At 43.9% G+C, this 18934-nt stretch overlaps 1 protein-coding gene across 9 annotated transcripts in view; it reads right to left on the reverse strand.

Moving 5' to 3' along the window:
• The window catches only part of LOC126996656 (small conductance calcium-activated potassium channel protein-like), a 176835-nt gene that overhangs the window by 117160 nt on the left and 40741 nt on the right, over positions 1-18934 (reverse strand). For all 9 annotated transcript variants that reach the window (XM_050857346.1, XM_050857351.1, XM_050857353.1 and 6 more), the window contains one exon: positions 3167-3508. In XM_050857346.1, coding sequence (XP_050713303.1) covers positions 3167-3508 — 342 coding nt within the window. The remainder of the gene's footprint in view (positions 1-3166; positions 3509-18934) is intronic.

Raw genomic sequence — 18934 nt, forward strand, 5'->3', positions numbered from 1 at the left:
GCGTGAGCGATGACGGCGCGTTAATTGAAAAAAGATCTGGTTATATTTCAAACTGTATTACACGAGTTGGTAAAAAAAATAACTTTGTAAAGATTAACGGCAGACAAGTAACACACACGTGGCAGTATTTAATTCATTCATATAAGATGGTGTTACTGGTGTCTCCACGTGCAAGTCCCGCCGGTGACTGACGGAGTGACTGAGTGACTGACTGATGGACGGACTGACTGACTGACTGACTTCTGCTATTTTCTGGATTCCGTAATTTTTCATGGCCATTTCCTTTATACTTTTTCCTTCCTTACCTCTCCCCTTTTATATTTTTACTGTATCTCTGCAGTAACCCACACACAACACTCTTCATCTCCATATACAAAACGGCTCACAACCGAGAGAGCCCGGGTTCGATTCCCGGGCGGAGTGGAAAAATTTGGGCGGCTTTTCCGATACCCTACGCTCCTGTCCACCCAGCAGTGAATAGGTACCAGGTATTAATCGGGGGTTGTGTCCCGTCTCCTGGGATCTGTTCCCTTCTATAATTCCTTCCCCTGCTGTCTCTCTCCGGCATATGACCACAGATGTTGCGCCGACTAAACGAAACTTTCCAACTTTCCATATACAAATTCATTACTTATGTAAGCTTATGATTAATATAGAGTACGTACACTGTTTATGTTGCCTCCTGCTAGACAATGTTAATGACTGCCTCTGCTGCTCATGTCACTGGCCATCACCAACAAGCTGCTCATCGAACATAAATTTGATTGAAACTCGGGATAATTTCATCACCAGGCGGAAGCAGTAAATCACTGTCATTTAAAAAATCATAGTCTAGTTTCAGTACGGATTAAGGTCGACCACTAAGCTTATTCTGTGTCGCGGGGTTTGAAGGGCTATTTGGACCAGGATGAGCACAGAGGATATGTTGTGCACGCGCAACTATAGTGTATTGCTTCCCCTTTAGCTTCTCCACCTATTGAAGACGAGGAGCAGGAGTAGAAAATTGGAAGACTGTGAATGGTGAAGTACAGAGTAGGTGGAAGATACTAGTGACGAGGATAGCAAACTTGAAGAGGGAGGGGGAGAGAGGTAACGTGTTTGACTAGAATGGAATGAAATAATGGGAGAGAGGAAAGGGGTGCAGGAGGGTTAAGAGGGAGGAAGAAGGAGGTAGATAAAAGGTTTTAGTCAGGGACATGTTCTATAGTTGGGCGTGGCCACGGTGTTCATCTCCGTCCCATAGGCTCTTGAGCTTGTGGGGAGTGAGAACCCATTACACCGGGACACAAGGTAAGAGCAATATCTGGGTTACCACAGTTTACCTTTTCCAGCTTTCCCCGGGTACCCACTTATCGTCCGGCCCGAAAGGGAGAATGAGCAGCTGGATGGGCTGCGCGCCGACTGCACAGGACTGGATTCTAACACAGGCGCGCATAATCGTAGTTAGGCGTGCGAACCATTACACCACGGAGGGGGCGGAAGATAAAAGTGACTCACTTAAGGCGTGAATCGAGTAAAGTTAGCTAAGAGGAAAGAGGAAAGTGCAGCTACGGAGTGGAGAGAGAAGAGTGAAGAATATTTTGAGTAAGATTACGAACATGAAGGGAAGGATATAAAAGAGAGGTCAGAGGGGAAAGGAGTAAAGTAAAAATGATAGAAAGTCATAATAGAGAGAAATAAAAAACGTCGCAGGGGGAGGGGGATGGGATGGTATAGGCGGCATCCAGATAGTCGCCTTTTACCATCATGAACTCTGCCGCCCGCCCTCCCACGCGCCGACCCACCCACGCACCCGGTCAGCCAGCCAGCCAGACGTGTCATGATCACGCATCTGTCTGGAGAAATCTGTCGCGCAAAACTGGAGCGACTTATTATGATGGTCGATGATTCACAGTCTTCGGCAACTTGTTCTTTTCAACAAGGTCACACGCAGGAGGCCGAGGAACAATATTTACGGGTAATGAAAGTAAGAACGAGAGAGAGAGAGAGAGAGAGAGAGAGAGAGAGAGAGAGAGAGAGAGAGAGATCCGGAAGGGAGTAGGTAAGTGCTAGGAGGAAAAGATAGGGAGGGAAGGCTTCAGGGTTCAGGAAAACTGGAGGATCAACTAAAAAGGCAATAGTGGCTTAGGGCAGGAGGGAAGGAGAGGGAAGGGAGGGGAGGGGAGGGTGAGGGAAAAGGGAAGGAAGGCTTGACGAACAAGAGAATGGAGCTCCAAAAAGTGATGGGGCAAGGGAGAGTTCGTACACCGGTGGAGAGAGGGACGGAGGGAGGCGAATTAGGGCGCTGGGAGAGGAGGGGCGTGATTGGAGAGGGATCGTGGCTGAAGGGAGGGAGGGAGTGCTGAGGGAAGGACAGCAGGGAGCGTTGTTATTATCGGGGAAGGTTTTAGAAGAGGAAGTTGGAGAGATAATATTTATTCCTACACATGTTAATTTACACCGTTGAGGGCATGTTGTTCAGGCGTATAGATTGAAAGAAGAGGAAAGGATAATTCATAAAATGTATTAGATGAGAGAAGAAATACGAAGACGACGACTTACGGAAATCCAAGAGTAATTTATTTCATGGAGGTAAATTAAGCGTTTGCATGAAAAAAAAACACGAAGTCCCCTCCAATTAAAGTTAAAAACCTAGAGGCAGATTAGTGCATGAATTGAAGAGGAAAGTTTTCGTATGATATTTTCGCACGGACAAAGGAGTCATAGAAATTCAAAGGCAATTTTGTGAGTGAAGGGGCAAGGTGAAACGGCTATGATGTTCAGTTCCTGGGCGGAGGAAGCAAGAGTATCATTCAATGTGGTATAAGTTATGGGATAAGGAAGAGATTGATTATCATTTGAGATGAGCTTGCTTACGATTAGGTAAAACTTCATTAGTTGGTCATGTTTGTATACTTAGTAGCCACCGCAGCACGGCGACACGACGCGGGAATGTTTGATGATCGTGTATTTTTTTACCCGTTTTTCAAGGCGAAGTTAGGTGGCTTTGTTGATTTTTTTTTATCACTTTTTATCGAGTTTGTAATTGTCAATTTAACTCTGTGAAAATCCAACGTTTCAACCTTACTCCGTCCCTAAATGGACTTAAGTAGCCAAACTAGTCACACGACAAATATTAATACGACGTTTAAAAATATATAGCGTATAACCCAGCGGCGACACTCACCTTATCATACACGTGGGCGGAGGACAGCTCGTTCTCGATGACCATGACGATGATGCCCACCATGCCCATCACCAAGGCATAGTCTGATATCCTCTTGCGCTTCTCGAAGAGCGCCTTGCGTCGTCCGAGGCGGTACCCAACGTTAGGTTTGTTGCGCAGCTTGAAGGAGGCGTTCTTGCCGCCTCCCGAGCCGCCTTTTTCCTCGGTGTAGCGCGGGTACTCCGAGTGGACGCCCACCAGCGCGATGCCGGAGTCTTCGCCCTCACCGCCGCGCCCGCCTCCGCCGCCTGCGCCCCCCTTCATCGACCCAGGGATGGAAAGGGTGGACACAGGCTTGCGTAGCTGTAAGGAAGAAGAGTCACCATTAGACACGTGGATGTCACCACACACCTGCAACATACACAAGCTTCACGCTAACTTTCGGAGATGAAAGGGAGAAGACACACCATCGTTTGCTGATCGTGCATGGTTGTGTATTGCCACTTGCCACCAATTCGTACTCGTACAAACAATAATAATATAAATAAATCGAGTTTTAAACAACTGAAGTCCTTTATGCAAAACATTCTGTGAACTACGTATCATTTGATAATGCTGTAAAAAAGTATGAAAGTATATTAAAAGATACATTTGTATGCTGCACATGAAAAAAAACTCATTGTATCATATTTAATTGGAGTAATTATCATTAGTGTTGGAAAGTTGGATAAAGGGAACCATTTTCGTTGGTATTTTTTGTTTCAGTTTGTTGCCTCTAACTTTGTTTTATATTTATGAAATATTTCCTTAATGTTCCATCTTTCAGTGCTACATATACAGCTTTACACTATCATATTACCCATCCCCTTAACTGCCACATCCTGCTGGCCTCCCCCAGTCTCCGTCCTCTTATTACTACACATACGGTCTCCGCTCGTCATCACATTCCCTTTCCAGCCGCTGCCACCACAGTCACACTACACTGTAATCTCCCAGCTTCACTGCTACTACTGCTTACAAGCAGCAGCTCTCTTTTCACCGGTACACATAAAGGGCTCTCCACATACTTACATGACCCATCCAACCTTCACCACCACTACCAGTATCACACTCTACGGGACTCTTCCAGCACCTTTCACTACTACTGTTAACTACCGCCCATTACTACTCCTGATAGCTCCCTAAGGCCGCTCCACCGCTGAGTACGTTCAGTGGTGGCAGTTACGGTCGCGATAATGACGCCGGAGCTTCATTGGTTATTCCACGAGACGGCCTCCGGCAATACCACTAGGGCTTCTTGGGGGCGTTGTGTCGTGGCGGCTGCATCTCGAGTCCCAAAGGTGAAGTTTCAATAATCATGAGTCATCCTCAGAATGGTACTGTTGACAAGGCCACGCAGGCAAACACGCCCACTTGCCCGCGTTACAAGACACAGAACTAAGGGAACGGAAAAATCTGTGTGAGTGTGAGTGTGAGTGTGTATGTGTATGTGTATGTGTGTATGTATGTATGTATGTATGTGTGTGTGTGTGTGTGTGTGTGTGTGTGTGTGTGTGTGTGTGTGTGTGTGTGTGTGTGTGTGTGTGTGTGTGTGTGTGTGTGTGGTTGTTGTTGTTGTTGTCGTTGATATTCAGTTGTGCAACAGGTAAAGCCAGGAAAGTTCAAATGATATAGGTTACGAAGTCTGTTACCCCGATACACTCAAGACAGGTAATTAAGCATAAAGGAAATTGTGTAAAATATAGATAATTAGATTGAAAAAAGGACTGGCTAACATACGAACTGGTGAGGAGCACCCAAGAATAGAACATATGAAACACTGGAAATAACTGCCGGGAATGGATAAGTCTGCATGAACTTTGAATGTCACATAATTATTGCAAGACTCTGAGGCCCTGAAGACAGTAATGACTGAATGTGATTTCAAATATATTTTAGTCGAAAATTGCATAATTTTGTTTTGTTTCTAAGTAACTTTAATGTTAAATCGTCGAAGATTATAAACTTTGAACTGGTATTAGAGAGCGAGATCAATTTAACTCCATATCTCACTTCTGGCAACATCTAAAATTGAAGAAATGTCTGTGTTGAGTGATTCATAAACAGGTTGATGCAAAGTAGGAGATGGAATAATGGACAAAAGAGTAGCATCATCTTCATTACAGTTTTTCTTTGTCAATTTGAAAAGGTCTTTTGTATATGTAATGAACAAAAAAGAACCGGAGGCGCGTTAGAATGAACACGAAGCATTCTATCATAACTACGCTCCACACAGCCACGATGAGCACGGACCCTCCAAAACTGGTTCATGGCAAAGAGGAGGACCGCCACACGAAGTTTAATGAAGGGTCCGTCATGGTTGAAACGCTCAAATGCCGCTGGAAACTCTGTTTACTTTAGTATGGCTTTCAATCCTCCATCCATCGTAGTCTGAAGTTTATGACCAACTGGCAGAAGTACATAAGTGGTGCACAAGTTTACATTGTATGCAAACTGACAAGGTGAAAACAAACAAACAAACATCCATCCACACTGACACTGTGAATGTGTATGTGGGTAACAGTTATAGTAGAATCTTTGACATAGAAAAAACGGGTGGACACTTCAGACATAGGTGGTGATCATTTAGGTAGAGGCGTGATGTCAGCAAGCAGGAAATGAACCGGCTCAGAGTAAGAGTCTACAAGTAAGACCCGCACTCGGTTTTGAGGCCAAGAAGTCTTGGCAAAACTTCACTGAAAAGAATAGGAACATAGGCTGAGGATCAACGTCACCAGAGACCTCACAACCTTTGATGAGTGCGTTGATTTTATTTTCATATGAATTCCACCTTACAGAAAACAGAGGTATCCAGAATCGGGTCCAGCAGCAAACTACCACGACAAAAGTTTAAATTAAGAGGAGTCATGAGGAGTTCAGAGATCTCTTTAGGAACAGTTTCTATTGAGTTTAATTTTAGCAACGCTCTAAGTGTGTTCTAGAGCTTGGACTTTAGCACTCCCAGAATCCCCCATGAGAAGATGTGACTGATGGATGGATGTGATGGAGAGCTGCAAATATATAATGAAATTCACTTTCCGGTGGGGTGTTTAATGATGCATGGGGAGCCCAGCCCGCATAGCCACCCCTTGTAAGCCTCTGTGACTATTTTGCACAGGGAGGAGGGCCGCTCTGAACCGTATTATGCCTTCGCTTCACGGACTTAATTATTCGTAAGTGCGGCTGTCTTGCTCCACTTAAGGCCATTCTTCATTACTATGCTTCAAGGGAACGGCCTTTATTTCGGAGCCTGTCAGATAGTTTAATACAGATACTTCTTAATTATGGGGTGTCCTCACAAGGCTGAAGAATGATTGTTTTTTCAGTGTATTTTTGGTTGCTGAATTTGAGTTATGAAAAGTTTTATCCACGCGTAAGTCATGACTGTTTAAGATAATTTTGAAAGTATTTTACTGCGCGTAACACTAGACGTAATTTATTTCGATGCTAAATAAATGGGACCACCACTTCCAAATGCTTTTATATTTATTTATGAAGGGAGGGGATTTGTTTCGATGATGTTGGGCTTGTCCGCTTAAAAGGAATGAAGGAACGGAGGTCTGCATATAGAAAGGAAGGACGAAAGAAAGGGACGAAAAGAGGAAATGACAAAAGACAGGCAGGCAGGCAGGCAGGGAGGCAGTGTTTAAGGTAGGCAGACAAGCAGAAAGACGGGGTGACAGACAAACAGGAAAGCAGACGTGTGTGCTAGCAGACTGATTGACAAACAGGCAGAGAGGAAGGGAGAAAGTGAAGAGGAAAGGAAGGAAGGGAAGCGGGCAGTTAGGCAGTCAGGCAGACGGACGGGGAGAAAGGAGAAACGTAAGAAAGGAGTTGGTGTCGTTCGTTCCTGGCTGTGTGTCTGCTGCTCGGATCGCCCCAGTAAGCTGTCGTCTAATCCTCGGGGCTGTGAGTGGGACGCGACGTTTATATTTTGCCGCAGTGTTGCAAGAGTCACGCCGAGACCACTTGTGATCCTCGTGCGGCCTTCCTGTGCCGAGCCTTGAATGTGCTGCGACTAATCGGCTTTCCGCAATGGGCGTTTGGAGGCGGGTCGGTGGGAGGAGAGGACGTGTAGCACTGAGCATGGAGAAGATAGTAACTGTGTGTTGTGTCTTGCGTGTTGGTGTTGTGTGTTGTGTTTTGGGTGTTGGGTGTATGAGTTGGCTGCTGTGTGCTGTGTGTTGTGTGCGTTGAAAAGTTAGTTCTAATGTATGGCAGAGACGTGTTTCATTTGTGTGGTTGGTTTCACGTGTATTGTGTAAATGTAGCTGGTTATATATATATATATATATATATATATATATATATATATATATATATATATATATATATATATATATATATATATATATATATATATATATATATATATATATATGTGTGTGTGTGTGTATGAGAAAGGCGTGTGTGTTAGCGTACTGTTTTCTTAGCGTATATGCACGCGTGTACGTTTCTTCATATGTGTGTACGTCTGTGGAAGGTTGCATTAGGGAGGCGTGTGTGTGCCTTTTATAGCTGGCTTTGTATGAATGTATGTATTTGTGGCTGGCGGCTGGCCTGAAGTGTGTGTCCTACGAAGGGGTGACAAGCTGTAGAAGAGGAGAAAAATGATAGCAGAGAGCAGACTGAATACAATCTTTACTAAGTACTTACTGCACCTTTTTGTGGGTTGATACAAAAGCCTTCTCTGTGACCAACTTTTGCCCATAGAGTTTGTTATTGTTGGTTTTTCATTGATTCAAAACTTTTATATTTGTGTATCTGACTATCTAGTTCCTACACTTACTTTTCACTTATTGTTATAATTTTCCTCCGTTCATCTTTTAAACTGAGTGCCTGTGGATGGTGCTGCTGGCGGAAAAAAGTGCTCAAGCAATAATAATCCGTGGAACTTTTAAACCAATAATTGTTATACTAATTATGCTAATTCTCAGGCAAATTTATATATATCAATTAATATTATAGAAGCCTTAACCGACGATATTATTATTATTATTATTATTATTATTATTATTATTATTATTATTATTATTATTATTATTATTATTATTATTATTATTATTATTATTATTATTATTATTATTTTTATCATTATTATTGATACAATCATTATTATTATTATTACTCATTATTATCATTACTCTTATTTTTTTATCTGACTTTTTCATCAAAATTGGAAAGTAAGGACTGGCGTTGTACCCGAACTTCAGTGTAATCAAAGACAGTTTACCTAAGAGCAGAACTTTCCCAACGACCGCTCAAATTCATCCTTCAAAATTGTTACCGAATATCAAATTGAAATTATAACAACCATCACCCTTCAACTCCTGAACTGATGGTAGGCAAACGTATGTCTGGAGTGGTAGTGGAGAGCCAGTCAGTCAGTTTTATGTGGAAATTGATAAAGTGAGTTTAAGTGTAATAACGATTTGATGATTGCCGCGGATTCAGCCACCAAGCTGCCGCGCCTCATGGCTTGATGAGGTGTGTGTGTGTGTGTGTGTGTGTGTGTGTGTGTGTGTGTGTGTGTGTGTGTGTGTGTGTGTGTGTGTTTGGGGGTCAGTTCATGTATGTGTATGTTTTTATTGTTATTTTCCTGGGATTTTTTTTGTTTTTTCGCAAATATAATATAAAACAGAAACACTGCTATAGTCGACACTTAAATAGACTGACTATGTGTGTAGCGGAGCGAAGGAGTGGATAAGAAAGAAGAGAATAAAGGAAGGAAGGAGGCAAGGAAGAAAGAAGGATCGGTCACCACCAGGAGTTATGAAGCAAAATTTTTCTCGTGAAAGTTACGGAGGCTGAGAACTCTTTTGGACTCTATGATTACTGTTTTATGGGGGAAAGATAGTAACTTCATAACGTCCTTCATCACTCGCGGGGAAATAAAAACGAGAGGCGGCGATACCGATAACGACGAAAACTAAAGGATACATAAATATTTGTTTCCGGCTGCTTTTATACACAACATAAATACTGACTCCACAATTTGGCCTAAAGTGGAGGAAGATGAAGAAGGTGGTGGCTCTGGGAATGGTTGGGTATAAAAAGCTATTATCGAGGGTGGAAAAGTGTGTCATACCCTTCTCTGTCTGTGTCTAAGAGAGGAAGAAACGGAGGAAGGAAGACTGGTGAAAAAGAAGGACGGGGAAAGAAAGGAAAAGAGAATGGAAGGGATAAAGGATGAAAGGACGGCTGGTGACGGAAGAAATCCAAGAAAGTGCAAATACGGAAAGGATGAAGGGAAGGGTCATGGAGGTATAGGGGTGGGGAAGCAGGGGAGTAGGAACGTCGGTACCCTAAAGAAAGAGTGAAGGCAGAAATAATGATAAAGAATGGAAAAGCGTGAGGAAAATTATTGACAGGATGGAAATCTTGCTAGTGAAGGAAGGCGAAGAGGAAGTAAAGAGCAGGAAGGGAAAGATGCTGGAAAGCGGGGAAGGAAAGCAGCCGCCATGAAGCCAGAACGAGATGATTTGAATTCCTTCGTTTATATTTTTTCATTTGCATTTTTTTCTTCAGTTCGGCTCAATTTATTCATTGCAGCCGAGTTTTACAGTCATCCCTTTCAATTTTTTCTCTGAACGAATCTAAAAATATTTCTCACGTCTGCTATAAAAGCGCAGTTTATGGACCGGTGTCGTATCATTCCATTTCCACTTGATTCCATATCTCTCGCGTTAACTCTGGAATGGCTCACACTGTCGTTCATGTCTTTTCTTAACGACTCGCGTGATGAACACAACGAAATTGCCTATCGAATGACTGTTTGAAGGTTCATGGCCTACAGCGTCCCTCTCTTTATCTCTCTCGTCCGTAAACTGCTGTCCCTTTCTGTCCGCAGCAGCTGTCCTGTCTGCGAGGCTTTTCATCCTGTTGGCCTCCTGTCTCTCCAGTCAGATGGATGGACTGTTTTGCGGAAGTCATCCCCCAGTGGACGTGGACTTGTCAGGGTCAGGAGAACATGGGCTGAGTGGACTGCCTCGATTTGATAAAGACTGACGGGGTGCTGGGGGAGGGAGGTAAAAACTGGAGAATACGGTCGAGAGAGGGAGAGAGGGTGGGAGGAAGGAAAGGAGAAAGAACAATGGAGGTGATGAAGGGGAAAGCAAGGTCAAAGGAAGGAGGTGGCTAGAGGGAAGCAGGGACTTGGGAGGAAGAGAAAGGGGATGTGAAAAGGAAGGGAGGGAGGAAGAAAGGGAAAAAGAACAATGGAGGTGATGAAGGGGAAAGCAAGGTCAAGGGAAGGAGGTGACGAGAGGGAAACAGTGTCTTGAGAGGTAAGAGAAAGAGGATAGGGAAGATAGGGAGGGAGGACAAGGGGGTGATGTGATGATGAAGTAGTAGAGTCACCGAGGGAGGTGTTGAAGTAGGGGCAAAATCTAGGTACTGAGAGAAGAAGGAAGAGGAGGATGGTGACTGGTGAAGGAAGGGTGAAGAGAAAGAAAAGATGAGATATAAGAGAAGGAGGAGGAAATAGGAGGGGTGACGAAAGGAAGGAGTAAGAATGTGGGACAGTAAGAGTTTTGAGGTGCCGACAAGAGGGAAAGGAGGAAGGGATTGAGAAGTGTGTAAAGGGCGAGTTAATAGTTCGGGGGAGAGGGTTTAGGAGTGATGGGGAGAGAGGGAGAGAGAGAGAGGGGAGGGGGGAAGGAGAGGGGGGACGCAACAGCTCGATCAAAAGTTGTTATCGCCCTCGTACAGAACTAAGAAAAGTTTTGGAGTTTGGTATAACTTTGTATAACCTTCTCTTGTGACGCGAAGATTCACAAATCATCTTTCCTTCCCTTCCTCCTCCCCCACTACCTCCGTGCCACCCTTCCTCCTTCCCTCCTTCCTTACCTTTAAACCACGCTCTCCCCTTTCCTTCTTTTCTGCTTCCGTACCGCATTCTCTCCTTTCCTTAATGCTGTCCCATCACTTCTCTCCCCTCCTCTCCTCCTTTCCTACCCCCGCACTACCTGTCCTTCCCTACCCCCTACCACCTTTCCTCCTTTCCTCTCTACCTGCCCCTATCCCAGTCTCCTTCTTTCCCTCAACATTGGCTCATCTCTTCTCTCCCCTCCTTTCCTACTTCCCTACCTCCGTACCACCTGTCCTTCCATACCTACCTATTACTCATCTTTCCTCCTTCCTTCTCTACTTTCCTTCTCTTTCCCAATTACTCATATTTCCTCCTTCCCTCTCTACTTTCCTTCTTTTTCCCTATTACTCATATTTCCTCCTTCCCTCTCTACTTTCCTTCTCTTTCCCTCAACGCGGTCCCATCCCCATTCTCCCCCTCCTTCACCTCTCCTCTCCTGCTTCCCAAAACTGCTGCCCAGGCCCACTATCCTTTCACTACCTCAAAATTGAATTCACAGACCTTTGTGGATCATCATCATCATCATCATTATCATCATTCATCCATCTTCATTATCACCATCCATTATCATCTACTTCCTCCCTGTCTCTGCCGAAGATCCATTATTCTGTTCCTGATTAGACGGACATACACAGACAGCTGCTTGTGACGCTGCTTGGGTTAATTTGTCGTTTTTATGATTAGATTCACTGAGTTTGCTTTGAAGTTTCCTGTTTTGCTCTGTTGTTGTTGGAGTGTGTGTGTGTGTGTGTGTGTGTGTGTGTGTGTGTGTGTGTGTGTGTTTGTGTTTGTGAATATGTGCTTTGTGTGTGTGTGTGTGTGTGTGTGTGTGTGTGTGTGTGTGTGTGTGTGTGTGTGTGTGTGTTTGTGAATATGTGTGTGTGTGTGTGTGTGTGTGTGTGTGTGTGTGTGTGTGTTATTTGGATATGTGCTTGTGGATATGTGCGTGTGTGTGTGTGTGTGTGTGTGTGTGTGTGTGTGTGTGTGTGTGTGTGTGTGTTGTTTGTATATGTGCTTCTGGATATGTGCGTGTGTGTGTGTGTGTGTGTGTGTGTGTGTGTGTGTGTGTGTGTGTGTGTGTGTGTGTGTGTGTGTGTGTGTGTGTGTGTGTGTTTGTGTGTGTGTGTGTGTGTGTGTGTGTGTGTGTGTGTGTGTGTGTGTGTGTGTGTGTGTGTGTGTGTGTGTGTGTGTGTGTGTGTGTGTGTGTGGATCGGTGTGTGTGTGTGTGTGTGTGTGTGTGTGTGTGTGTGTGTGTGTGTGTGTGTGTTGTGTGGATATGTGCTTGTGGATATGTGTGTGTGTGTGTGTGTGTGTGTGTGTGTGTGTGTGTGTGTGTGGATGTGTGTGTGTGTGTATGTGTGTGTGTGTGTGTGTGTGTGTGTGTGTGTGTGTGTGTGTGTGGCAGTGGCAGTGGCAGTGGGTGTATTGCTTGCTTAATGGGTCTGCTGGGGCGGGTTTTATGGCAGAAGTTGGAGATGAAGGTTCTTAATTGGTAGTGGTGGTGGTGATGGTGGATTGGGTGATTCCGGAAGGCAGCATAAGAAACGATAGTGGTAGGTGATTTTGATAGGTAGTTCTGGTTGTTATGGTATGTGTCGGAGGCCAGGTATGCAGCAGTAGGAAATCTTATGCTTTAACTATATAATACTGGTACTCGGTGTGGTGGTGCGGGTTTCAGTGGCCAATTGGGGAAGCAGTACGTCGAAAGCTGGTGGGTGATTGTGCTGCCGGTGTGACAAAACTCAGGCGGTGGTGGTGATGGTGGTGGTGTTGATGGCAATGGTTATACTAGAATCATGCATTGAAACGTTTCGCGGTAGAAGGAAGACTACAACCACCACCACCAAGCATCCTAGAATAAGAGAGAGAGAGAAAAGAAAAAAAAGGAGGGGAGGGGAAGGAGGAAAAAAGCAAGCACCTAACGGCCGAGGTGTCATAGAAGAAAGCAGAAACAAGGAGAGAGAGAGAGAGAGAGAGAGAGAGAGAGTGTAGAGAAAAGAAGGAAAAAAGCAGTAAGCACCAAGCGGCCGGGCTGTCATAGAGGAAAGTAGAAACAAGGAACTGCTCTCTGCCGGCCCGCCTCGTCTCTCCTCCCCCCTCCACGCCCAACCTCGCCACGCCAGCCCCCCACCCTCCCCTCCCCTCCTATCCGCGGCGGGAAAAGCCTCCTCGTCCTCGCCGTTATGGCTTCAGTAATTCAGTTTGCTTGGTTTTTAAGGTTCATTCCCACTTTTCTTTTCATATTCCTTCTTATTAGCCAGTCGTACTTCACGGTAGTTCTTTTCCATTATTTCTTACCTCTCCGTTCGTAGCTGTTTTTATGGTGCATTTCGTACTGTTATGCTTCCTCCTACTTCTTATTCGTTTTTCTATATATTCCCCTTTTCCTTGCATAGCGACCAGTCTCAGCTTGTTCTGTAGTTGTCCTTTTCCCCTGTTCCTTCCGTACCTACTAAGTTTTTTCTTACTGTATGATGTGTACCCTGTGTATGTTATTTCAAGTTTTTCTTTTACCCTTTACATTTAGCTGTTCTTTTACCCTTCCAAATTATCTACTATTTGTGTAGGTCTCTCGCTTATCTTCATCTCTTCAGTCTCAGTTTTAAAGTTTAGGTGTCTGGGTTCATTCCATATTCTTTACACTTCCAGCCTCAAGTTTTCTTTTTCGGCTTATTCCACTTTTCTTTGGGGACTCGAGTTGTGTATTTTTAGTGGCTCTTTCTTTGCCTTATTTTTACTCTGCCCGTGCCCTGTTTTTTTTTCAAGGGGGTCACTCCACATTCCTAGCACGTCCAGTCCCTAGCTATTTCTTACGCACCGGGTTTCCAACTATTTCTCTTCTTTATTTTTCAACGCTGGTCGGAAGGAAAACTCCAAGTTGTTATTTTAATATTCACTCCTTAAGCGTGCGGGTATTTTTGTTTTCCTATGTGAAAAAAATACAACCTAAAAATGTTAGACGCTGGCAGAATTTCTTTCTTGCCTCCAGAAAAAAAATGTTTTGCCTTGAGTGGGCGGAAAAAAAGTGACGAGATGCATTTTTAGCTTATATTTTAACTCGTTTACTGTGGATGGTCTTGTCTGTCTGTCTGTCTGTCGCCTGTCTCGGAAAAGTGATAAGTTTAAAAGAATGTTCCCCCAGGCACCCGCCTGACGTGTGGTGGAGGGTCGGAGGGTACACAAGGACGAAGTATCCTAAGAAAAATAAAAGAGTAGAGTACGTTTTTTTTGTCACTACCCGACGGTCTACAATTCAATGACGTTACCTTCGTTAAGAACAAAAGAAGAAGAACATAAGAACATAGGGAAACTGCAAGAGGCCGGGTGGCCTACACAGGGCAGCTCCAGAATCCCCCCCACTACTCACGATGGGTGAGGTGTAGTTACAGGGGTTACAGGTAGAGGCTTGATCCTCGTTATACCGGCGGTACTAGGCACGCATCCAGTACCCCGTCACCTTACTGCACCCACACCTCACTGCCACCTGTCGTCCTCGTCCATGTAGCTATCCAGTCTACTCTTAAAACAAGCTATCGTCCCTGCACTAACTATGTGATTGCTGAATCTATTTCATTCCCCCACCACCCTATTACTAAACCAATGCTTGCCTTTCTCTCTCCTAAATCTATACTTTTCTAATTTAAATCCATTACTGCGAGTTCTATCCTGGTGGATAATTCTCAGTCTTTACTTATATCGCCTTTGTTGTAACCCTTGACCCATTTGAATACTTCTATCAGATCTCCCCGCACTCTTCGTCTCTCTAGTGAATGTAAGTTTAGATGTTTCAGCCTATTTTGATATGGGAGGTTCCTCAGCCCCTGAATCATCTTGGTCATCCTCCTCTGAACTGATTCTAGCAAGTTGATGTCCATTCTGTAGAGGCAGCTCCTTTGACCCTAAGCTCCCGTGTATCTAACCCCACCTAATATCGCTGTCCATGATTTTATCTAGTCTATTTTTGAATGTGACAATTGTATTGGCACTCACCACGTGACTGCTAAGCCTGTTCCACTCATCCACCACCCTTTTTGTAAACCAATTTTTGCCTGTGTCCCTGTTGAATCTGAATTTATCCAGTTTAAACCCATTACTTCGTGCCCTACCCGGTTCTCTTACCAACAAAACCTTATGAATGTCTCCCTTATTAAAGCCCTTCATCCATTTATAAACCTCGATCATGTCTCCACGCACCCTTCGCCTTTCTAGAGAATGCAAGTTTAACTGTTTGAGTCTTTCCTCGTATGGCAAGTTTCTCAACCCCTGAATCATCTTAGTCATCCTCCTCTGCACCGATTCTAACATTTTGATATCCATTCTATAGTAAGGTGACCAGAACTGAACCGCATAGTCAAGATGAGGTCTAACTAATGCTAAATATAGTTTGAGGAAGACTTCGGGGCTTCTGTTGGTTACGCTCCTTGAAATAAATCCCAGTACCCTATTAGCTCGATTTCTAGCTTGAATGCATTGTGCCCTTGGACGGAGATCAGAGCTCACTAAGACCCCTAAATCCCTCTCGCACCCATACCTGCTTATGAGAGTGTCATTTAAGCAATAGTTATGTGAGGGGTTGTTCCTACCTACACTCAGAATACTGCACTTCCCTACATTGAACTCCATGTGCCATTTATCCGCCCAGTCATACAATCTGTTTAGTTCATCCTGGAGAATACTAGCGTCCTGATCATACTCAATTACTCTACCGATCTTGGTATCATCTGCAAATTTACTAACATCACTACTAATTCCTGTATCTAAGTCATTGATATAAATAATAAACAAAAGTGGGCCTAATACCGAACCTTGTGGGACCCCACTCGTAACACATCCCCAGTCAGATCTTTTACCATTAATTTGCACTCTTTGCTTCCTATTGCTAAGCCACGCCTTGACCCGGTTCAAAACTTTTTCGTTACTGCCCCAAGTGCCATGAAGCTCCTCAGTATATTGTTTCTGCTGTTGCTGTAATTTTTCTACTACTATTTATATAAAGTGACGGAAATGAGCACCGCAGCCACGCGCAGCTATACCCTATGCACCCAAATTTACCTTTACTATACTCAAGGAAAGCAAACATAAAGAAAACGAATCAGATGGCGAACAACAACAAAAATAAAAGTCATGCATAAATTAGACAACGGTTTCCATGAGCTATTCTCTTTACTTTCTTGTTTTGCTTCTTTTTAAACTTCTCCCCTTGTATCCTTCTTAATTATACCTAAATACCTCAAATCCAAGCAGTCATTTGCCCCTCCAGTGTGTGTGTGTGTGTGTGTGTGTGTGTGTGTGTGTGTGTGCTCATATACATCCCATTATCAAAGAGCAACAAAATCTACACAAATAGATACAAATCACATTAACCCTGCCTCACAAAGACGTTCATAAGGCTATCAATCCATCAGTCTACCTTTTATATATGTATATCTATCTCTATCTATCTATATATATGCTTATCTGTGTCCATCTACCTATCTTTTTATATACATCTAGTTATCGATATATATACATATGTTCCCTATATATTTCCAGGTCCAATGAAAGTCCCCAAAACACCCGTCTCTATTGTAGCCTACCGATTCTTCACACGTTAGGGATATTGCCGCGTATAGTGTGCCAGAAAGCGAGGAATAAAAACGCCAGAGTAGAAAATGTATTCGAAATCAGCATTCAGACGATTTACCGAGCAAGTGGTCAGGGGCGGAAGCAGCAATGAAGGGTAGGAAAGGGAGGGAGAAAAAGGGAAGGACAGGCATGGAAAGGAAAGGACACAAAATGGAAGGAAAAGGTAGAGAAGAGAAGGGTAGTCAAGAAAAGGAAAGGAAAGGAAGGGAAGGGAGTGAAGGGATGAAAATGGGAGGACGCATAAAGGAGGAAAAGGGAAGGGGAGGGTCAGGTAGGCAGGCGAATGAAAGGGGAAGGGAAGGAAAACGAAGGGAAAGGTAAGGAATGAAGGGGAACGCGAAGGAGGAGCAGGAAAGGGAAGGATAGCGTAGGATGTGAAAGGAAAAGGCACTTATAAAAGAAACTGATGAAAGGCAAAGGGAAGGGAAAAAGAAAAGTCTGGAAGAAAAGGGAAAATAATGACGTGAAAAAAATGGTTGAAAAGGAAAGAGAGGACATGGAAAGGAAGGAAAAGGATGGGAAGAAAAGAGAAACGAAGCGAAAGGGATGGAGGGGGATGGTATGGGAAAGGGAAGGGGAGGGTACGGCATCCCTCTTTATGCAAACTAACCGACGGGATTCATGGGAAGAAAAGTGAAAAGGTGGAGTCGAAAGAAACGAAAAACGGAAGATATGCTAAGTACTTGAGTTGAGGTGCCGGTTGAACGGTGGAGTTTGGGATGACGAGAAAATGGAAGGAGGAATTCGATGGGAAGAAAGAGGAGGGAAAGATAGGGTAGGAAGGAACATGTATCGAAGTTGAAAGGAGATAATAAGGAAGAAAGAAAAATAAATAGGAAAGGATAGGGAGGGGAGGATATAGAAAGGAGAGATGGGGGCAAGAATGAGAAAGGAAGAAAAGGAGAAAATAAGAATTGGAATGAAGGGAGAGATAAAAGGAGGAGAGAGAACGAGGGAGGGCGGAAAGAAAGTGTTGAAAGAGGGAATGGAGAACAGAAAAAAGGAAGGAAAAAGAGAGAAAAGATAAAAAGGAAAATATGAAAGTAATAAAAAAGAGTAAGGAGGAGAGAGGAAGGCAATAGAAAAGAAAATAGAGTGGAAAAAATGTGAACGAAAGGGAAATATAGAGGAAAGAAAAAATGGACTACAGGTGCAAGGAAAAACGAAGCTAAAAAAAAAAAAAGAAATAGAAAGAAAGAAAACATTGAAATTGGAGAAAAAAGAATGAAAAACAGTGAATAAAAGGAGATAAAAAAAGAAAAGGCAGACCGAAAACATAGCCGAGAAACAAAGGAGGAAAGATAATAATAATAATAATAAGAAAAAATACCCGTTTGCATTTGGTGGTCCCTAAAACAAAAGAAGAGAGATATGAAAGAAATGTGAGAATTGATGTGAGAAGGAGAGGAAGAAAGAGCAGGAGGAAACGGGGAGCAGTAAAGAGAAAGAGGAGAAGCCCGGAAGAGAGAAGAGACGAGGCAGGAGGAAAGACTGGAGGTATGGAAAGAATGGCCGTGTGAATGAGGACGCGAGAAAGAAAACGGCGAGGAAAGTGAGGTGAAAAGCGTTAAGAAAGCATGGAAAAGAAAACATGGCGGAAAGGAGGAGAAGGAGGAGGAGAAGGAAGAAGATGAGAAGGGGGAAGATATAGAGGAAGACAAGAATAAGGAGAAGGAGAGACAGTGAAGGAAGAGAGATAAAAAAAAAATGTGAATGAAGAGGGGAGGTGAGGGCAAACAAGGAAGACGAAAATGAGGAAAAAGGGGCAAGAAGAAGAGAAAGAAGAAAAGAACGACGAGGAGGAAGAAATTGAGGGAGGAAGAGAATGTGTGTATGAGGAAGGGAGGTGAGGCCAAACCAGGAAGAGGAGGAGGAGGAGGAGTAAAAACATAAAGAAGAGGAAGAGGAAGTGGAATAGGAGGAGGAGGAGGAGAATGATCGTGAAGGAAGACAGATAGAGGGAGTGAGAGAACGAGAGAATGTGTGTATGAGGAGGGGGGGGGAGGGGCCAGACCAGGAGATGAATAACATTGGAATGGTACTAAGTGACGGTCCAGCAGAGGGGTATAGGAGCGAGGTAGGAAGGTAAGGACTCCAATATCGAGGCAGGAATGGACGCCAGTGTAAAGATAGAATGCAACAGGAGAAGCGTAGGCGAGGGGAGAGGAAGAGAGAGTAGGGAGATAAGAGGAAATGAGAGAAGGGAGAGAACAGGAAAGGAGAGAGGCGTTTAGGGTGTAAGAGAGGCAGAGAAG

Source organism: Eriocheir sinensis, chromosome 10 (genome assembly GCF_024679095.1).
Source record: "Eriocheir sinensis breed Jianghai 21 chromosome 10, ASM2467909v1, whole genome shotgun sequence".
NCBI classification, from domain to species: Eukaryota; Metazoa; Arthropoda; class Malacostraca; order Decapoda; family Varunidae; genus Eriocheir; species Eriocheir sinensis.